Source organism: Wolffia australiana, chromosome 14 (assembly GCF_029677425.1).
Source record: "Wolffia australiana isolate 7733 chromosome 14, ASM2967742v1".
Classification (NCBI taxonomy): domain Eukaryota; kingdom Viridiplantae; phylum Streptophyta; class Magnoliopsida; order Alismatales; family Araceae; genus Wolffia; species Wolffia australiana.
The window spans coordinates 12,946,132-12,967,257 of record NC_135848.1 but is presented as its reverse complement, the minus strand read 5'-3'; the positions used below and the strand labels follow the sequence as shown (position 1 = coordinate 12,967,257).

Here is a 21,126-nt window from a genome sequence, read left to right as displayed (position 1 = left end):
TTATTTTGTGCGAATTTTGTGTCAAACGAATAGAACAGAACGACTAGATCGGACCGGACCCGTACAACGGAATGGACTGAATAGACAGGAGGGATCAGGCCTATAGTTTACTTGCATTTATTGGCCAGCCTAATTAATTAACTATAATTAAATATAGAGTGGTAATTAAGGATTGATGTGACCCAATTGATAATTTTATATTTAAATATAGAGTGTTACGTCATTGTTGATTTGAGTTTGATTAATAAAATTTATAACCAATACTTAGGGAATAATTCTAGCTTGTGGATGAGTAGGGGTTGTTTTCGTAGGGAACAGTTCTGAGTGATTTAACTATCTCGAGAGGGTGATTTGGGTGGGATGGTAAGTATTGGGTAAGAGATAATGATATGATGGAAATGGTGAGATGAGATGAGAGGTACTAAGTATTTAGCTAAGGTGTGATGGTACATATAAATAGACATAGGTGGGATGATGTGAATAGGATGAATGTAATTAAGGGAGTGAGATAGGTGAAGACGTAAGGTGAAGATGGTGGTTGTTGGAGATGAAGGTTGTGATTTAGGGTTTATGATTTAAACAGACGATTTGGCAATGTGTGTGATTTCGATGATGTAAAGGTCGTGTCATTGTGATCATCATCATCATCATCATCATCATTGTAATAATGGATGATGATGGATTGGAATGGAAGTAATGATGAATGTATAATGGATCAAAAAATGTATGTGATACAGAAAGACAATGTAAGGCAAGAAACTCACATTAGATCCCTAGCTTTTGTCGTGATTAGGGCAATTTCTTGATATAGAAGAACCTCTCTTTTTTCCATTGACCTTATCCAAACACTCTAGGTACCAAGAAAACATTGACGAACCTTCAAAAAGCTTATTCTCTTTCAATTTGCCTCTCTAAGAAGACGTGAGTGGAAAGATGTTATTTAATACTGCAGCATAACAGAAAACGAAGCATTATAATATTTAATGTCATCATGATGTGCCCATACTCATTGGTTGTCCACATATACAATTATCCAGAAGTGTATCCACTGCTTCTTGTACCAATTTCTCCTGACACATTACTAATTCACCTAGTGTAGATCTACTTGTTGTTAGTAGATTAGTAAGAGCATTATTGCGATAAATAACTCTTATGTCGATTAGTAACTCTTCTGTAGAGTTCTCCTGACACATTAACATCCGAACTCATTAATTTACCGTCATTCATCTGAATAATAAGTCTTAACTCAGGAGGAAGAACATGTAATATACATTAAACCAACCATTCTGTTTCTACATTTGTTCAAATAAGATGTTTAGCTAATTCCATATGTCTAACAAAAAAATCCTTACTTCTTCAAAATTTTCTATCTTCCCATTCATTTCAGGCGGACCCTTTATCTCCTAATTCTTTCCATTCTATCAATGAATTATCTGTAATAATGTGTAAATTCAGAATTGGCTAATTGTTCTCTGATAACTAGTCGAGATTTCTCTATTTCAAAATGTTTCAAAGCCTTGGGTAGTAAAAAAAGATGGGATGCTGTATTTCCAGGATTGGATTTCACTTTTTAATAATAAAAAAGGTTTTTTAGCTATTGGCCTAGCAAAAAAAATCAAGACAGGTTCCTAAAGGATTCCCCCCTAAAATATCAGACATGAGGGTTTACTCTCATCCGGCTCAAGTAGTCAAGTCAAATAAACAAAGAGATTACTTATCATTTTTCTGGCTTTCAAATAGGGTCTTGTTTGGGTAGTTTTTGAGCAAAGGGAATGATCTATTTGTGCTGATAGTATAATGTGGAATATCATATTTCCTTCAGGAGAAAATTCCTGAAATGGAACATAGTTTCTTCTCTCTCCATATATTTATTTTTTTACATCTTCCGAAAATACATATTCACTACAAAGAAAGGTTTCTGTTTCTCTATCTCTCTCTCTCGTACAATATTCAGGGGAAACAATCGTCGATGAAGCTTGTACTGTGGCCTAGTTCGATCGTTTTGTTTAGATGACGACGAGGATGAAGTCTTGTTGTGGCAAAAGAGATCGCCCGAAGGCGGAAGATGTGATTTCGAAGCTCAAAGATGACGGGGACTTCGACTCTCTCCGTCTCAAAATAGTCCGTAAGATCAAGGAAAATGTAAGACTGCCAATCGTTCCTCGTCTTTCTGCCTTTTGGGTTCTTCTATATTTTTGGGTCTGATCTATCTTTTGCGCAATTTCGAGATGCTTGTCTGTAAAATTTGAAATCTTCTTCTTTATAATAGATGGAATATCATCGATGTTCTGAAACATGTAGAATCCACCTTTGATTCTTGGATTAACGAATTGTGCCACGATCTTGCTTCACTTAATGGAGAAACAGGGGAATTCCTCTTGGTTTTTTCTCTACTCCGAATTAGCTGTACTTGGAATTCTAGAGACCGCTTCTGGCTAGAAACATTCCACAATGGAACATTCTGGTTTGAAGAAAAAAAAATTCATTGACGAAATCCATTTTGTTCCTAGAAATGATAGAAGTTCAAAGATGAAATCCATTTCTCTTATCCTCTTTGATTATTCGATGAACTATTTGTGGGACAGTCTTCCTGGCACTTATCTAGATTTCCTTATTTCTAATCTGCATTTCTTTCTTTGGGCATGGCCGAGATTTTCCATACGATGGTTTTTTTCTAAAACAAAGCCGGAGAATTCTTCCATCAAAATATTTCTGTCGATTAAAACGCTTCATTGTACCTCTGAATTAACTGTCTCGTTTCATGCACTTATTTTGTATGACTATTTGGATGAAGCAAGATATCCCATGAATTTAAGATCACTATCATCTTATTGAGCACCTGAGCTTATTTCTACAGTTCACTCAGTCTCTCTCTCATTTTTTCTTTCTTTATTTGCAATCAAATAAAATTATGTTATTGAACAATGATTTCAAAGACAAAAAATGTGAAGATAGGATGATCTAGGGCTTCATTCGCGCAATGTAACATCTATCATCTCTTATTGGGGAATTTTCATTATGAGAAAATATTGATGAGATTAATGACCCAGGACAGGAAGACCTGCGCAGTCAGATTATCTCAGAGGTGAAGAAATCTGCGGCCCTTGATCGAGAAGGGGCAGAGAACTTGAAACCACGGCAGCTCTTAGATGCCATTCATGAGGAGATTGGGTGGGGTTCATTTTTTAGAATTTGCTATGTCTCCCTCTTTATTTTTTCCTGTTACAGTTTGTCTATCATTTATAATTTTTCATATCTCCCGGTTTATTTTTCTCTCTTTCAATTTATCGCTACTTATTTTAATTTTCTTGTCTCCTTGCAAAATATTATTTATTTTTTAGAATTTTCATGCATCCCTCTGTATTATCCTCTCGGATTACACTATATATTTTAAAATTATCATGACTCCCTCTTTATTCTTCTCCCTTCCTATTTTTAGTGTAGTTTTTATTTTTTCATGTGTCCTTTTTTGCACTCTTAGACTTTTTTATTATTTAATAAAATTTTTCATCTCTCCCTCTTTTATTCCCTTACCAGTTATCACAATCATTTATAATTTTTCTCCTCTCTTTATTCTATTCGTCAGTATCATTCTTAATTTTTCATATCTCCCCCTTTATTCGCATCTCTTCCTATTTCATTAATATCATTCATTTCTTTATATCTCCCTCTTTATTTTTCTTCTCCTAAGGGTTATCATTATCATTTATTCTTCAAGTCCAGGGCCAAGCTCATGGGGTTTATCTGCGATGAGCTATGGAACGTCATCCGATCTGGCGACGGGATGCGAGATGAGATCAGAAACTCAGTCAGATCCGTCTGCTACAAGCTGATGAATCCAGAATTGGAGAATATGAAGTCCCCATTCACTGTAAAAGGTCAACCATCGGCCATTCCTGCAGATACTCCAACATGTCTTCCACGAGGTGACGTTCTGGCGACAACGCCGGGGTTCGTTTCGAGCCGACATATGCTGGCGGAGCATGTGGATGTAGCGGCAGAGCGCCGCCACAAGGACGAAGAGGCTGACCCTGATGTGCCCCCTGGTTTTGGATGATGAGAAAAAAAGGAGAATACTATTTTCTTCCTCTGCTTTTCTCAAGATTTTGCAATTTTGTTCTCTTATTCAAGAAATTTGCCAAAAATAAACAGCAGCAGTGGAAACTAAGGCTGCTGGATGGATGATGATCCGTTATCGATTCCATCCCTTTCTGTCTCAGTCATCTAGGGAACGGCACGTCCGGGACGTGACGCCGGACGTGACGGGACGGATGACCATACGTGATGGACATCGGTTGGACAATCACTAGCGTCGATGCAGCCAAACATGACCTTCTCGAACCCAGGCCTCGTCCATGGACAGGTTTGGCGGGCGAGAGAGGATCCCGTAGCCACGTTACGTATCCATGGACATGTTTGGAGGACACATTTTTAAAAATCCGTCACGGCCGTCATCTGTGATGGCTGTTTCATCACGTCACGTCTGTCATCTGTGACGGCCGTTTCGTCACGTCACGCGTCTGAGGCTCCCCGTCACATCACCATCACGGTGAGTTCGTCACCGCCACCGTCACCGTCACGGGCCCCTATTTTTGTCACCGTCATCGTCACGTCATCCGTCACGTTTCCGTCTCCGTGACGTGTGACGTGACGGATGACGGCTGCCGTTTCCTACAGTCATTCGACCTGACCTTGAAATGAAAACTAAACAAAATCCGTAGCGTTTCATTTCCATTTCGTTATGTCTCCAATCGTCATTGGCTACCGGGAGATATACTCCACGTTTACAATCAACTGCCATCCCTTATGGAATGAAACTGCAGACTCTGTGATGGATGACTGACCAAAATTATGGAAGAATTAAGTTAAATTGTGGAAGCAAGAAAACAAATGAATAAAGAAACCCTCAAAAGAAGGAAAAGCTCATTCTTTTCGTTTTTTTTACACAGTAACATATAACCAGCATGACCCTTATCAATCTTTGTACACAACGGGTACCTGGTAAAGCAGAGCCCTTTTGCTATGAGCTGGGGTGTGTTTCTGTGGATCTATCGGCAGCCAGGGTGGAAGACTGAGGGAGTTTCAGTGGCTGAGGTGGCTGCTCAGGAGCAGTGAGAGCATACGTATAGCGGGACGAGCTGTTCTCAATCAGACCCGCCACGCCCGCAGCGGCAGACTGAGCATTTGATGGAAGGAACAGATCGTGCTTTTGATCTTTGTAGGCGCTCCACACCTGTAAATGTTGGTTCCGCAAAATAATTTCAGATTTACTTCCATGCAGGATGATGGATATTTAATTGAAATATATACTCTTTGAAAAGGCCCAGCATGGGTTCTACTCACATCAGAGGCGTTCAAAATCTCAAGAACTTTTGTGCAGTGCGCCCCATCAGCAGCAAACGCGTGCAGAACCTGTGAAAGGTTGTTTAATAAGGTTTTTAGGCAACACGAAGAGGTAATTACTATAATCGAATGCCGAGAAGAGAATTACAGGTGTAGTATTCAAAATCACTTTCTTCAAAAAAGAAGTATTCAAAGTCACTGGAATTGATGGTCTCAAAGCGATGTCAATGGTTCGACGAGTAAATTAATTCAAGAAATTTCAACCTTTGTTAGTGAGATAGTCAGCCTTATGGGCTAATGGGCCCTATTCTATAAGCCCATTAGCCCTCTTATCATTCTCTCTCTCCTAGGGATATGTATACCCAGCCATGTACTCTATTGAGTTATGTCATTATCTTCTTCCTTCCTCTCTTAACATGGTATCAGAGCCCCAGAGCTCTTCCATCTAGGGTTTGACATCACCCTCTCGCTGTCTAGCGAACCCGGAGCGTGACCGACGGATCAGCCACAGCGCGAGCTGTAGCCAGCCCGCGGAGCTTCCGGAGAACCAGCCGCAGCCAAAACCCTAGCCGAAGCCGCAGCCGCGCACAGCCGCAGCCGCGCACAGCCACAGCCGCGGCAGCTCGCCAGCTGCAGCCGCAGCTGCAGCCGCGCGCCAGCCACAGCCGCGCACAGCCTCAGCCGCAGCCGCGCGCCAGCCGAAGCCGCGTGCAGCCGCAGCCAGCTGCCTCAGCCGCCGCCGAAGCAGCAGCAGAAGCCGCAGCAGCCGCCGAAGCAGCTGCAGCCGCCGCCGAAGCAGCCGCCGCAGCCGCAGCCAGCAGCTGCAGCCGCCGCCGAAGCAGCAGCCGCAGCCACTGCCAGCAACCGCAGCCGCCGCCGCAGCTTGCAGCTGCAGCCGCAGCACGGACCGCAACCTCAGTCACAACAGCCGTCTCCGTAGAGACCACGGCTCTGATGTCGGAGGAACTTTACTCCACGGGCCAGACGCGTCAACCGGCCGTCCCAGATGATGGCTTCACCGATGCAGACTTTCAACGAGAACCCTTGTCACACAAGGTTACTCATTCTCTGCCGGCGGTTCCCGACACGACGTGTCTCCAGGGCCCGAATTTGTTACAGTGGCGTCACTTTGTCGAGACTACTCTCAAGGCTCGCCAACTGTTCAAGCATTGCACACAAGCCCCGCTTCCATCGACCCATCCACACTATGCGGCGTGGGAAGCCAAGGAACACTTCGTCCTTGGATGGCTCTACACAACCTCCCTGGCACCCTCGTTCCGTGAAAGGTTCCCTCGCTGCTCCACTGTGAAGGGTTTTTGGGACCATGCCAACAAATTTGCGCCGCGAAGGACAACTGGCGCCTCTTTATGCTCGTTGCCAAAACAAGCAACTTTCGCCAAGGCGCACTGTCCATCTCGGACTATGCGCTGGAACACAAGAAGCTGTGGGACGAGGTGGACTACTACTTGCCGACGGATGATCCGACGTGCAAGTCATTCCAGAACACTCTTCGCCTACGCCTCTTGGGGTTTCTTTATGGCCTAAACAAGGAGTATGACGACACTCGGCGCCGTGCCCTCCATCGCAAGGAAGGCCTTCCTTCCATTGATGACTTGGTGAAGGAACTCCAGGAAGAGGAGAGTCATTTTCATGTCATTGGCACTCTCTCCTCGGAGGCAGCTCGTGACTCGACTGCCCTCCTCGCCCGGCCTCCCTCGCCCGCTCCTGCTCCCCCCGCGGAGGCGGCCCCCTCCAGGCTGATTTGCTCCTACTGCAGCAAGCCTGGACATCTTCGCAAGTGGTGCAAGAAGCGTCAGTACGACAACCGGAAAAAGGAGGCTACCGAAGGGAAAGCTATGGTTGCCTCCTCCTCTACCTCTTCTACCAGCCCGGCGACTATTGAGCAGCTCCAAGCCGACTTGGCCCGTCTCCGTGACCAAGTGGCTACTATGCAGACTCCGACTCAGTCGACGGCACATTTTGGTGGATTTGGTGCGTTCTCTATCCCTCAGTCTGAACAGTGGTATTGTGGTACGGCTTCTTACTCGCCTCTCGTATCGGATACGAGCTGGGTTCTTGATTCGGGGGCAACCGAACACATGACCCCGTTCAATGACCGGTTTGTATCCTACGAAAGGCATAGTGAGGACCGTACGGTTCTTACAGCCGGTGGTGGACGGTTGCGTGTTGCTGGAATTGAGGCAGTTTTTGTAGACGGCCTCGGAGTGGTCAGCAATGTTCTTCATGTCCTCGCCCTGCGAGCTATACTTATGTCTCCTCAGCGTTTGGTTGACAGTTTGTCCTGTTCTTTTCACCTCCAGCCTGACGGGATGTTTCTGTCTGACAAGGTGGGTCGGACTACACCGATTAGGCGGGAGAACGGGTTGCTGTTGTTGGAGGATGGGGGACGCTCTCGGTGCTTCCTGCTTCACCGCCAACTCCGATCGGCGGATGTGCGGCGTATGGGACGTCTCCAGTTGGCTCACCAACGGCTGGGTCACCCGCCATTTTCAGTTTTACAGCGTCTCTTTCCTTCGATGTGTACTGGATTGGACCTTCAGACTATCGCGTGTGATGCCTGTCAACTGGCAAAGCATCGTCGTTCATCATTCTCTCCGTCCACCTCGCACTCCTCCACTCCATTATTTCGCATCCATAGTGATGTTTGGGGACCCGCCCTGCAGGCTAGCCTAAAGGGCCACCGATACTTTCAGATCTTTGTTGACGAGGCCACCCGCTACACATGGGTCTACTTGTTGACCGCCAAATCTGAGGTTGCTCCGACGGTCCGTCACTTCTGCACCATGGTTCGTACTCAGTTTGGCCGCGGTATTCAGCACTTCCGCTCCGATAACGCCCGGGACTTCGTCAACACCGAGCTGGCCACGTACTTTGCTGACCATGGGATTCTCCACGAGTCCTCTTGTGTGGCCACCCCGGAACAGAACGGTATGGCAGAACGTCGGATCGGGTATGTCACGTCGACCACCCGTACCCTTCTGCTGAACTATTCTGTTCCGTGGCGACATGGGTGAGGCGGTCTTAACGAGTACCCATCTCGTAAACCGTCTCCCCTCCCAGCCCCTCGGGTTTGTCAGCCCACTGGATCGTCTCTCCACGGCGTTCCCCCATCTCTCACTGCGGACTGGACTCCTCCCTCACATCTTCGGGTGCACGGCGTACGTCCACGATACGGCTCCCTCTCGCATGAAGCTCGATGCACGAGCTCTCCGGTGCGTCTTTGTCGGGTACGCTTCTCTCCAGAAAGGTTACCGTTGCTACCACCCTCCGTCTCGGAGATTTTTCATCTCGGCAAACGTCACCTTTGCCGAGCATGACTCTTACTTCGGTGATTCTACCTCGCCACGCCTTCCGCTGGCTGAGGCGTCTTCGACTCCTTCCTTGGAACCCTTTCCGTTTGTGGGACCCATTCCTCCACCGTCGCCATCCCCAGCCACCTTCTCTCCCTTGCCTCCTACCGTCTCACCTCCCGGTGCACCGTATCCTCCCCCTAGGGCACCTCCTAACCCCGAGAAGTTCATCTCTCACCCCGGGGAGCTACCTCCTACTCTTGGTGCACCGTATCCTTCTCCTAGTGCACCACCTTCCCCCGGGGAGCCTCCCCCTACCCCCGGGGAGCTATCTTCTTCTCCCTCCTTTGCTTCCGCTCCTCCGTCGGACGATGCGCCACCCTCGTCTACTGATGATGATGCTCAGTTGGGATGGCCTATCGCCCTTCGGAAAGGGGTTCGTCAGTGCACTCGCACACCTCTCTACCCCTTATCTCACTATCTCTCTTTTGATCGGCTAAGCCCTTCCTACCGGTCCTCTCTTCCTCACCTCGCGTCGCATCGCCTCCCTCGTCGCCTATCCGATGCTCTTGCTTCTCCTCATTGGAAAGCGGCGATGGATGAGGAGATGCAGTCCTTGCTCAAGAACCACACTTGGGAAGTCGTCCCACTTCCTCCTGGCAAGAGGGCGGTGGATTGCAAGTGGATTCATGCCAAGAAGCATCATGCTGATGGTACTCTCGAGCGCCTCAAGTCTCAACTTGTGGCTCGGGGGTTTACTCAGTTGTATGGCGTGGACTACTTCGAGACCTTCTCTCCTGTGGCGAAGATGGAAACAGTCCGTCTCCTCTTGGCGCTATGCTCATTCCGACTGGCCGTCGACAGTTCGATGTGAAGAATGCTTTTCTCCACGGTGACTTGACGGAGGAGGTGTACATGCAGCCACCTCCCGGGTATACCTCATTCCCTCCGGGCACCGCTTTGCCGGCCGCGGAAGTCTCTCTATGGACTGAAACAGTCGCCGCGGAGGTGGTTCGGTCGGTTCTCTTCGGTCATGAAGACCGAGGGCTACACTCAGAGCAATGGGGATGCCTCCCTATTCTTCCGTCACAGTTCCGCGGGTGTCTCCATCTTGGCCGTGTACATTGACGACATCCTCATCACGGGATCCGATTCTGCAGAGGCCGGCTGCCTCAGCTCTGCGTTGGCCAAGGAGTTCGAAATCAAGGCCCTCGGGCCTCTTCGCTACTTCCTCGGCCTTGAGGTGGCCTACTCCCCTGGGGGATCTTTGTGTCACAGCAGAAGTATGCCGTTAACCTACTGGCCTTGACCGGAATGACTGAGTGTGCACCGGTTACTACTCCCATCGACCCTAACGTCAAGTTGGGTAAGGGGGAGGACTCAGCACCGGTGAACGCATATCAGTACCAGCAGGTGGTGGGGAAACTCCTGTACTTGACCCACACCCGCCCCGACATCAGTTTCGCCGTCAACCTCCTCAGTCAGTTCATGCACTCTCCGCGGGAGATCCATCGTCAGGCGGCCAACCGGGTACTTGCGAACCTAAAGGGCTGCCCCGGGAAGGGCTTGTTCTTTCCTCGGAGTATGGAGCGGACCGTGAAGGTGTACACTGATGCGGACTTTGCCGGCTCAGTTGTGGACTGTCGTTCCACCACGGTGTACTGCACTTTTGTCTTCGGTAGTCTTGTCAGTTGGAAGAGCAGCAAGCAGGACAAAGTGTCCCGCTCCAGTGCTGAAGCCGAATACCGGGCACTTGCCGATGGGGCCTCTGAAGGCCAGTGGATATACAGAATTCTCCATGACCTTCGTGTGGAGTATTCCGGCCCGATCCACTTCTACTGCGACAACAAGTCGGCAATCGCCTTGGCAAAGAACCCTGGCCAACAGGGACGGATCAAGCATATGGAACTCCACCGCTACTTCTTCAAGGAGCGCGTGGACGAGGGCATCTTTGACTTGGAATTTGTTCCATCCGCTGATCAAGCTGCTGATATCCTTACCAAAGGACTATCTCGACCTCTCCTGCAACGTGCAGTGTCCAAGCTCGGCATGGATGACATCCATACTTCGCTTGCGGGGGGGTGTTAGTGAGATAGTCAGCCTTATGGGCTAATGGGCCCTATTCTATAAGCCCATTAGCCCTCTTATCATTCTCTCTCTCCTAGGGTATATGTATACCCAGCCATGTACTCTATTGAGTTATGTCATTATCTTCTTCCTTCCTCTCTTAACAACCTCCAACAGATACTGTCGGACCTATTTTTTTTTGTTTATCAACCTTTATATAAGATCAACACTGTAATAAAAAACAAAGAAGGCCGAAGAAAGTCAGGATTGGGTACGACAATAGGATATATAGTTACACCAGAATATCTACCACTTGAAAAAGTAGACCTCAGTTGAATATGGGAAATATATGATAATATTGTGAATTTGAGTAATATCGCATGTAACCAAGTCTGTTCTGAAAGAAAAGGTGATGTAATCCTTATGTTGCAGACCTCCACGGCCAGAACACGCCCAATAGAAGCTTCAGAATCATTCCACTTCATCTGGGCACAGAATCCATGCCTTCCTCCAGATCTCCAATCAAGAAGCCCAAGGAGCACTTCAACAAGTCCGATCCTGTTCAGAGCACATCATGAAGTCATTTTGATCAGCTAAAAGATTGAAATATCTGCGTTTTTTCCGAAAGCTAAAAGGACGTAGAAGATATTCTTCTATGATAGACGAAAAATTCACTATGATTTCCACATTTCATACATCACTGAAAGCTTTTTATAATTTCCGTTAAAAGCCCTGCGCTAATAATTTAAAGGACCACAAAAGATACATATCAATAGATTCTCCAGGAAAGCTGAATGATGAGCACTCCAAACTAATATGAAAAAACTACTCACTTCAGGCCCTGGGCGACAAGCGCATCTCTTGCTCGATTTCCAGCCACAACAACGCGTTTCAATGTCTCGAGGGCTAGTATGCTCCCCCCTTGCCATCCAATTGCTTTCATTAGCAAGGGAACAACCTGAAAACAATAAATTATAAATTGAAGGGTGAGAAAATTCTAAAAAATAGTAAAATGGACACCATCAGAAGCCATCAGTAATTATTCCAAAAAAAAACTAATTTCAAGTAATTATACCACATGGAAGAAAACTAGACTTTCCTAAGTCAAATTAAACACTAATTTCAAACAAACTATAGCCCAAGATCTGATAAAATCAAATCAAATCACCTGCGGAGAACCCACACTCGTGGCTGCCATTGCCTCTGCACAAGTAGTACTAGATGCCAGCTGATGTAAAATACGAAGACAGCTAAGGCGCACGCGTTCTTGCGGAGTCTGCCCACGAGAAACAGACTTAACCTCGTCATCGTCATCATCATCATAAGAATGGCTGCCACCATTTTTCATCCCATCGGAAGACATCGTCTCTCTCCTCCCTTCGAAGGCCATTGCAGCGACAAGCTTGGGAACGTATCCAAGGAAGCCAGTGTGGTCAGCAAGTGGTGGATGGACACGTAACAAGGACACCAACGCAGCAGAGAGAAGCAAAGGAAGCTCTGTGTCGGCTGAGCTAGCATCAAAATGGGTTGCAGCTATTGAACTGACATACTGATCAAGCAACCCTTCCAGAAATCTCTTGGGATTCCTGAGTGGGAACTTTGGGTCCTTTAAAAACAGCCTAACATAAATTCCCGCGACCTGAAGAAGATAAGATGATTTCTTTCAAAAATTTAGATAGAGAAAAGGTACAAACGTATTTACATCACATTGTGTCCATAAGATGTTGACATGTGACAGTGATGAGGACGGATGGTTGACAAATTGCTGAAGATGTCATTAATAGATGTCAATACCATGGTCAACATCAACAATACATAGGGTTAAAAATGAAGGATTACCATTGATGGTGAGCGTTGCTACATCAGGGATGGTGGACACACCCATCAACCTAAGACATCAACTTAATAATGTTTGGATGTTGTCCAAAACTCAACTCTGTGATGTCATCATCGCTGTCATGGGTCAACGCCACCAGACTATAAGTTTCAAATATTTTGAAAACTAAGGCGGTTGCTGTTGGTGACAGCGATGTTGACATTGATGGGGTTGTTGATCTCTCAACAAGAACTGTGCCAAGTTGACAACCGACATTGATGGACGGGGTCTATTGCTCCTGATACAGCAACGCCCACCATCAACACTAACCTGTCAACATCGAATATCATCGATGACATCAGTAGAATTAGTGAACAAGCAGATGTTCCTAGCAACATCTACTATCAACAGAAACCAATGAATGTCAACGTCGTCATCAACCGCCCTTAATTTCGTCAATCACAAGTTTAAAATAACATCATCATTATCCTAAATGAGGCCAAACCTTTACGTGCATACCTGAGGCTCATCTTTCAAGTCCTGTCGGCCTGATGCTTCCTCCGGGATATCCCAGTCAAAAATGCGATCTTTTGTCTGTTCACTGTATAGGTCGGTGGCCATTGTAGATAGTTGGGCAGAGAGAGATGCAGCCATTGCAGGCGTCCAAACGAGCTCTGGTGTCTCCGTTGTCTGCTCTAAGGAAGCAACTACAGCTTCACCAGGCCCATCCTTAATGGCAGAGACTAACCCATCAGGAAGAAACCTTCCTAGGGTAATTGCTACCCTTGGCCCATGCATTGGCTGCCCCACAAGCTTCCCCAGCAAAGATGCAGCCGCTGCTCTTTGCTGTAAAGCGATTTTTTCTGAACACAGAATGACTGTAAAACATTATGACAAAACAAAAACTGAATGCAAGAGCATATACGAGGATTTATTTACCTTGAAATGGTAGGAGGAGTTCAAGGATATACACCACGCCGCCGTGTTTCGCTGCAGCCCAGGCGAGCTCTGGCGTTCCGGCTAGTGCGTAGAGGACACGTAGTGCCCCTTCTCTGCAAGAAGCCGAACAGTGGAGTAGCTGAAACAGGAGGACTAAGCTTGTTCTTTCGGCAACCATTGCCTCGACACAAGGTGCGTAAGCTGTCAATTGGGAGAGCACCCGCAGACAATGCTGTGGGATATCGCTCTCGGGTGGAAAAGATAGAGTAAAACATTCGAACAGGGTTACAAGATGGTCTTTTGTGGAGAAAACAGCGGCCAGCCTGGGCTTGTTCGTCAACAAATTCTGTTAAGAAAAAGGTAGAAATTACAGAAGAAAATGCAAATGGGTACGGTTCTAAAAAATATCCCATTCCATACCTTAAGAGAGATTAGCGAGGCTTGAAGGTTCATAACCACTCTCTCATCTTCTCTATATGTTTTCTCACCAGATGAGAACGATGATGACACTTCAGCATTTTCTTTGTCTTCTGGCTCATGTACAACAGAATTTTGAAGATCAGGCAGGCAGAGATTATCATCCTGAACAGTTCTTCCAGGAATTTCAGAGTTTTGTGCGCTCAGGTTGTTCACTAATCCGGTTATAAACTCGAGAAGGGCAATGCAGAATATTTCTGGTTCACTGAGCTCAAAGTCTGGTTGGTTATTGTAGACTCTTAGGTACACATTACCGACGTGAAGCTCATTAGATAGTGCCTGATAAGCAAAATCTTGAGATTCATCCAAACTGTGCGAGCCATCAGGACCTTGGCAGGTACGCTGGTGATCCACGAATTTGAGTAATTCTGCCCGTGTTGACGAATTCCAGATAATCTGAAAGGAAAATGTACATTAATCCAAAACATCATGATAATGAGATCAAATGAACGAGCAACAACCATATTATCCTTAAGCAAAAGGGCAATGACAAAGAGTTCCTTCTAGTGATGTGCTTAATAACATATGAAAGCGTGGATGAGTGCCAACATCAACTTAACACCCTTTCCTCCCATAAAATGACTATAGGAGATTGGGATTCAGCTCTTCACAAAGCTTGAATGAAGACCGTAGCTCATCATCTCCTACAGAATCACAAGGGAAAAACATCCAATAACATTCACATTCTAATCGAAGAAATATGCTTGCCATCTCTTTTCAGGAAATGTGAATAAGGAAAAAACGCATCAATAACTTTTCCCTTTAAAAGATTTATAATGAAAAGCTAAGCTACACTTGCATGACACAAAACTTTTGACAGATCCTATTGAAAATTGAAAACAATGAACAGGGGTTCGCAGTTTTTTGGTGACAGATGCCAACTTCAATGATCATGAGATGAACTCTCCCAGCCAAATACCACCAAGTAGGCAAAAAAGTGGACATGTGCAATTCGGTGAAAATGATCAGAGTAATTGGCACATCTGCTTCAGAGGAAAATTTAAGAAAATCACCTCCGGAGATTCCAAATTTGTGTTTAGGTTGGACAAAAGATCTCTTTCTGACTGATTCTTAAGCATGCTGGCTAGTTTGGGGGTAAGGAGGGCTTTAAGTGCATTCGCTGCCAGCTGATTATAAGGCGTCGAAACGTCATCGCCACAGAGACCACTAATCCTTGACAAAGCTTCACATGCACGAACAGCATGAATATTTTTAGCAATCTGGACACTAGCACCGACACCATGAGCTTCCATCATGTCATTCTCTTCTGCTGTCGCATCATATTGAAGCAGAAGGGGCAAAAGGTACCTGCAAAGAACAAGATGGAAAAAAAGAGAGAAATTTTAACAAATAAATAGAAAAATCAAACCACCACTGTTATTCAATAAAAAGAGAAAGCTCAACATGGCAATCATAAGGGCACATCTGCTTTTGGTGCCGTTGATAGTTCAAGGCCAGAGATATGATGTATAAATGGAATAAAGTGTCAACAAACCAAAGGCCAAAAAGGAAAAATAGGAGTATCATTATATGATTACTTGTGATTCACAAAATAAGTATTTTGTTCAATCAATTTTTTTTCCTCAAAATTTGAAAAGTGTTAACCCTACATACCAGAAGGCACCAGCCCTAACGAGCGCATTTTGCAACATAGATGACACAGATATATGTGCAGCAGTCTGTAACGCGGCATCAACAGCAGACGGGGCACTCTCTAGCTCCATACAGTGAACTATGTTATCAATCAAACCACCAAATTTCAGCATTTCCTCTCTTGCAATATCAAATTTACTCAAGACCGAAAAAGTTCGAATAACATTGGTCACAATAATAGCAGATGGTTCGCTTCCAGGTGTAGTAGGCTGAACAACACCCATACAGCGCCCAAGTAACGTTGCCAAGAGAGGGACCCCCCCATCCCGTACAAGTTCCTCCCCATTCAGAAAAGATGATGCACACCTGATGTGAGGAAAAAGCAAGTTGAATCATCCACCCAAGATTTAAATGCAAAAATAAATCCCTAAATATATGGTTTCTTACGTGAGCCAGATAAGCTCAGAGGAGGCAATAAGAAGGGAAGCCCTCTCTGAGGAAAGAAAATTACAGTCATCCTTATCCACAGTTACTGAACTGAGCAACATAGGATAGCCAGCGTATTTGAAAGGTTCCAGGACATGTCCAAATCTCCTATACAAGATACATTGAGCTTTCAATAAAAGAAGCAACCTCCAGATTTGAGGACCTTGCAGGCCTTGTATTGTTGCCTAGATTGCAAAAAAAGAGTTACAAAGTGAATTAAAGAGCAACAAAGCACAATATTTTCGATGAATAATGGATAAATTTGCGTCCTTGTTTGTTTATATCAAATAGAAACAGCTCGACAACAAGACCAGTCCAATCAATTCCCCGTACGCCTTTATTATCATATGAACCCAACAGATAATATGCTCCGTGTCAACTTGAAAGCACATGTGGGCAAATGCGTGAGTTCATGTATGTGTAATGTGAAATGTCACTAAAACCAAACAGCCAAAAATCGTTAGAGTTGGAGATGACGATGTTTCAAGATTCTTAGAAATTGAAATGAAGAAGTAATAATGTTTCTTAGTCAAGTACAGGGCACCACTTATGGCCATATATTCGAAGAGGTAAAAAAAATCGAAAGTGATAGCAGTAGGAGATATGCGATTAAAGACTCCTATGGCCAATGATTGAAGGGGCTGAAGGAACATTATGGAAGAGAATATGTTGGCCGAATCAATTTCTTCATACTTCACCTCTTTTGCAATAATTTTTTTTTGAAGAAAATAAAGAAGATCACCAAATATCACTGATCGACCTGACCTCTTTCTCACTTATAGAGTCTATGCATTCAGCAATAGCAGAAATTAAGGATGCCCTACATCAGTAGAGGAGCACCAGGACTTAGCTTTTTAACAAATAAAGAACTCACATAAGATCAAAAAAGGAACTTCATGCAATGCTTGACTGAAGGAATGTTTGATTTCATGGAGAAGAGCCCTGGGCAGTGCTCTTTGAGCGGTTGGAGATTGAAGTTGGGAGAAAGACAGTAATAAGAGGAAAGCTGTGGTAGCTGGATCAGCTTGATAATGATATGACTTAAGACTATCCTAAGGTTACAACTGCCATTTTCTACTTAATGGTTTTCCCATGTGGGGGTCACATGATCTTTCAAGTGTTTGCATTTGAGCTGCCCCCTACTCTGTTTCTTCATACAAAAAATGATAAAGGATTCGATAAAATATAACACTCATCAACGGGAAATCACAAAAAAAGGATCATTAGCTAGTGTTTTATTACACCGCTTATTTTCTTATTTGATGTCCTGCGCAAATGAGCCACATGTATAAGTGGACCTAACTCTTGTGGCCTGAAGCGCATTATCCTGTTGCTGATATTTTAACTATCCCTTATATGTGAAATGTTTTTGTCGTGGCAAAGCCCTAATTGGAGGGAGGTATCCATGCGGCCCTGGAGGAGACCAGTACAGCAGTATGACATTATCAGAGCCTGGTTTAATCTGGTAGGACTGTGATAGAGTCCTTGATGTAGATCTCTATCGAAGAAGGTATCCTAGAAGAAAGAAAGAAAAAGAGACTTATAGATTAAGACTGAGACGAAGAACACAGTCAATACAGCGGAGTGCAGGCCTATACACTTCAAGGTACTGTCTCCCGTAGCGAACAACCCACTTATAGGGAGCTTCTCCAGTACTGACTGGCCCTTGCTACTATGTCTCTTCCGTCCTCCCTCTTTCTCCCTTCTCTCCCAAGGAAAAAAGACGGAATGCCCCTAGGAAGGATCAGGGATCATATCTGTAAACAAGAAAATGATTCTATTGATGGTGAGAATAGTGATTACAAGGGTTTATATAGGGGGCCCTAATGGCCCAAAGATAGAAGGGGCCAAATATAGAGAGGGCCAAACATAGAGAGGGCCAAATAATGCTCAACACTCCCCCTCAAGCTGGAGCGTGGATGTTTTCCACACCCAGCTTGGAACAGAGCTCTTCAAACCGAGGAGCATGAAGCCTTTTGGTGAAGATATCTGCTAGCTGTTCAGTGGACGGAACATATGGCGTGCAAAAATTTCCCGATTCAAGCTTCTCTTTGATGAAATGACGATCAATCTCGATGTGCTTTGTACGGTCATGCTGAACGGGATCATGAGCAATGCTAATCGCCGATTTGTTGTCGCAGAACAGCTGGACAGGAGAGCTAACTGGACACCGTAGTTCCCGGAGGAGCTTGGTAATCCAAAGTGCTTCGCAAAGACCATGCGCCAGAGCACGGAACTCCGCTTCAGCACTCGAGCGGGAGACCACCTTCTGCTTCTTACTCCTCCACGTAATCAAGTTGCCGCCCAAGAAGATGCAATAGCCCGATGTGGACCGTCGGTCGACGACAGAGCCTGCATAATCAGCATCAGTGTAGACTTCTAGACGCATGCCTGTATGACGACGAAACAGTAGTCCACGACCAATGGTGCCCTTCAGAAACCGGAGGAGACGATGAGCAGCATGAAGATGACTCTTGCGAGGAGTCTGCATAAACTGACTCAGAACACCCACTGAGTAAGCAATGTCTGGACGAGTGTGGGTGAGATAAATCAGTTGGCCCACAAGTCTTCTATATTGTCCGGGCTCAGCAAGCTCCTCATTCTCGTCGGCACTGAGTCGATGGTTCGCATCAATCGGTGTCGAAATAGGCTTGGAATCCTCCTTTCCAAGCTCGCAGAGAAGATCCACCGTATACTTTCTCTGACAAATAAAAATCCCTCAAGAATATGCCACCTCTATGCCAAGAAAATACCTCAACGGGCCAAGATGGCGAATAGCAAACTCCGACGAGAGATACATGGCCAGCTCAGTAATGGTCGCTGTATCATCACCCGTAATAATGATGTCATCCACGTACACAAGCAGAATAGCTACTCTCTGACGTGGAATGGCGGTAGAAGAGGTGTGATCTCCATTACACTGACGATAGTCACGGCGCTTCATGGCCGCCGTGAAACGACCAAACCACGCCGAGGAGATTGCTTCAAGCCATATAGTGCTTTCTTCAGGCGACAACAGAATTCGGAGACGGCACTAAAGAAGTATAGCCTGGAGGTAATGCCATGTAGATCTCCTCAGTCAAATAGCCATGCAGAAAAGCATTCTTCACATCATATTGCTGCAAAGTCCAGCCACGATCCGCAGCAAGAGCCAAGAGGATCCGCACCGTATTCAGCTTGGCAACGGGGGCAAATGTCGCCTGATAATCAATGCCATGCTTCTGAGTAAACCCCTGCGCCACAACCCGAGCTTTGTGCCTCTCAATAGAACCGTAGGAATTATGCTTCACAGCATAAACCCAACGGCTACCCACTAGATGCTTCCCGGCCGGTAGAGGAACGAAATCCCACGTCTCATTTTGAGCAAGAGCACGAAGCTCCTCCTCCATAGCCTGACGCCAATGCGAAAATGAAAGTGCAATGTCCACCGTCTTCGGAAGGGAAGTGGCATCAAGTGAGGTAAGAAGTGCATGATAGGATGGTGAGAGACGGTGAGACGAAATGGATGCCTCTAAGGGATAGAGAGGAGAAGAACGTGAAGAGGGCAGCACGGCTAATGAGGATTCTAGAGGTGGGGAGGACGACTGAGGCGGGGCATCGGAAGAGGACGTAACCCGAGGTCTTCGACGAGCGAGAGTAATACCATACCGTTTTTCAGGCGGGCATCGGCGGATAGGAAGTGGTGGAGGCAAAGAAGGTTCTGCCGAAGAGGAGAATTCAGCAGCCGGGACAGGAGGAAGCTCCACATGAGGGACGGAGATGGGGGCCGGAGAGATGTTGGGAGGCACAATTTCTGGAGGCGAGTCGGGAGGCACAACTTCTGGAGGAGACACGACTGGCGGGGCCGGAGAGGATGGACGAGACAGATAACGGAGGAGATGGTTGAGGAGAATTAGGAATTCAAGTGGATCGGATGAGGGTGTTGATGAAGGTGGTTCTGGAGAAGAGGAAGAGTAGTAAGGGAGAAATTCATCGAAAGTGGCATCTTTAGTGACGACGAACCGATGAGAGGGTGGATGATAGCATACATAACCTTTTTGCGTGGAGGAATAGCCAACGAACACGCATTTCACAGCACGAGGGTCAAGTTTATCACGACCAAGGCGATGGTTAGGCGCATAACAAACACATCCGAATACACGAGGGGTAAGATTAGTTCGGAGAGAGAGGGAGGGAAAGGCATGCTGAAGACGGTCAATACGTGTGGAAAAATCAAGCACTCTAGACGGAAGGCGGTTAAGGAGATGGATGGCGGTGGAGACGGCTTCCCCCCAAAGATACTTGGGCTCATGCATATGGAAGAGAAGGCTCCGAGTCATTTCAAAGATGTGACGGAATTTACGTTCGGCAACGCCATTTTGTTGGGGTGTATATGGGCAAGAGGTTTCATGGATAATGCCTTTGTCTTGAAAGAAGGTGCTTAACGAGGTATTAACATAGTCTTTAGCATTGTCGGAGCGGAAGCGACGGATGGACGTAGAGAATTGAGTTTGAACAAGTGAGTAGAATTGGGGAATAACACGGGATATCTCCGATTTATTCTTTAAGAAATAGGCTCACGTGAAACGAGTTGCGTCGTCAATGAAGATGCATAACCATCGAGATCCGGAAGTGCTGTGAATAGGGGAAGGTCCCACACGCCGGGTGTGAATAAGAGAAAAAGGAGTGGAAGAATGAGAAGACGAGATAGGATAAGAAGTGCGATGATGTTTCGCAATTCGACAAGCATTACAAACAAATCGGTCCACAGAATGGCCTTGGAAAAGTTTTGGAAAGAGACGATAAAGGGTAGCAAAGGAAGGAAGGCCGAGACGTCGAAGAAGCCACAAACGCCGTGAGAAGCTGAAAGAGAGACTGCCGTAGCAGCAACAGCAAAAGAAGGCGAAGAAGGTCGAACAAGATAGAGCCCCTCATGCTCCTCAGCAATGGAAATCTTCCTCCCCAACACCTTATCACGATAAAAACATGAATGAGGGGAGAATGTAAGATCGTGATTCAAATCGCGAACAAGATTCGACAAGGAAAGAAGATGATGAGTTAGGCGTGGAACATGGAGAACTTTAGGTAATTGCATAGAGGAAGAGACGGCCACAC

At 45.8% G+C, this 21,126-nt stretch overlaps 2 protein-coding genes across 3 annotated transcripts in view; one reads left to right on the top strand and one right to left on the bottom strand.

Moving 5' to 3' along the window:
• The first annotated feature begins 1,893 nt into the window (after positions 1-1,893).
• LOC144712386 (uncharacterized) lies at positions 1,894-4,102 on the top strand. The gene is made up of 3 exons (XM_078586644.1): positions 1,894-2,142; positions 3,056-3,171; positions 3,724-4,102. The coding sequence occupies exons 1-3, from the start codon at positions 2,011-2,013 to the stop codon at positions 4,055-4,057; spliced, it is 582 nt and encodes a 193-aa protein (XP_078442770.1). The 5' UTR covers positions 1,894-2,010; the 3' UTR covers positions 4,058-4,102.
• Positions 4,103-4,891: 789 nt separating this feature from the next.
• Positions 4,892-21,126, bottom strand: part of GRV2 (DNAJ heat shock N-terminal domain-containing protein) — a 31,700-nt gene continuing 15,465 nt past the window's right edge. Inside the window, exons 12-22 of one of the 2 annotated variants that reach the window (XM_078586640.1) lie at positions 15,994-16,217; positions 15,568-15,912; positions 14,967-15,261; positions 13,897-14,349; positions 13,477-13,822; positions 13,057-13,415; positions 11,890-12,360; positions 11,555-11,679; positions 11,156-11,279; positions 5,344-5,412; positions 4,892-5,233 (exon numbers count right to left, since the gene is read on the bottom strand). In XM_078586640.1, coding sequence (XP_078442766.1) covers positions 5,021-5,233; positions 5,344-5,412; positions 11,156-11,279; positions 11,555-11,679; positions 11,890-12,360; positions 13,057-13,415; positions 13,477-13,822; positions 13,897-14,349; positions 14,967-15,261; positions 15,568-15,912; positions 15,994-16,217 — 3,024 coding nt within the window. In that variant the 3' untranslated portion in view covers positions 4,892-5,020. The remainder of the gene's footprint in view (positions 5,234-5,343; positions 5,413-11,155; positions 11,280-11,554; positions 11,680-11,889; positions 12,361-13,056; positions 13,416-13,476; positions 13,823-13,896; positions 14,350-14,966; positions 15,262-15,567; positions 15,913-15,993; positions 16,218-21,126) is intronic. The other variant, XM_078586641.1, reaches the window with a different exon arrangement.

Excerpts from the sequence above, each read along its gene's own strand:
- LOC144712386 (XM_078586644.1), top strand. The coding sequence starts at position 2,011 with ATGACGACGAGGATGAAGTCTTGTTGTGGCAAAAGAGATCGCCCGAAG. Across the intron at positions 2,143-3,055 it reads TCCGTAAGATCAAGGAAAAT|GAAGACCTGCGCAGTCAGAT; the intron begins GTAAGACTGCCA and ends GACCCAGGACAG. Across the intron at positions 3,172-3,723 it reads GCCATTCATGAGGAGATTGG|GGCCAAGCTCATGGGGTTTA; the intron begins GTGGGGTTCATT and ends CTTCAAGTCCAG.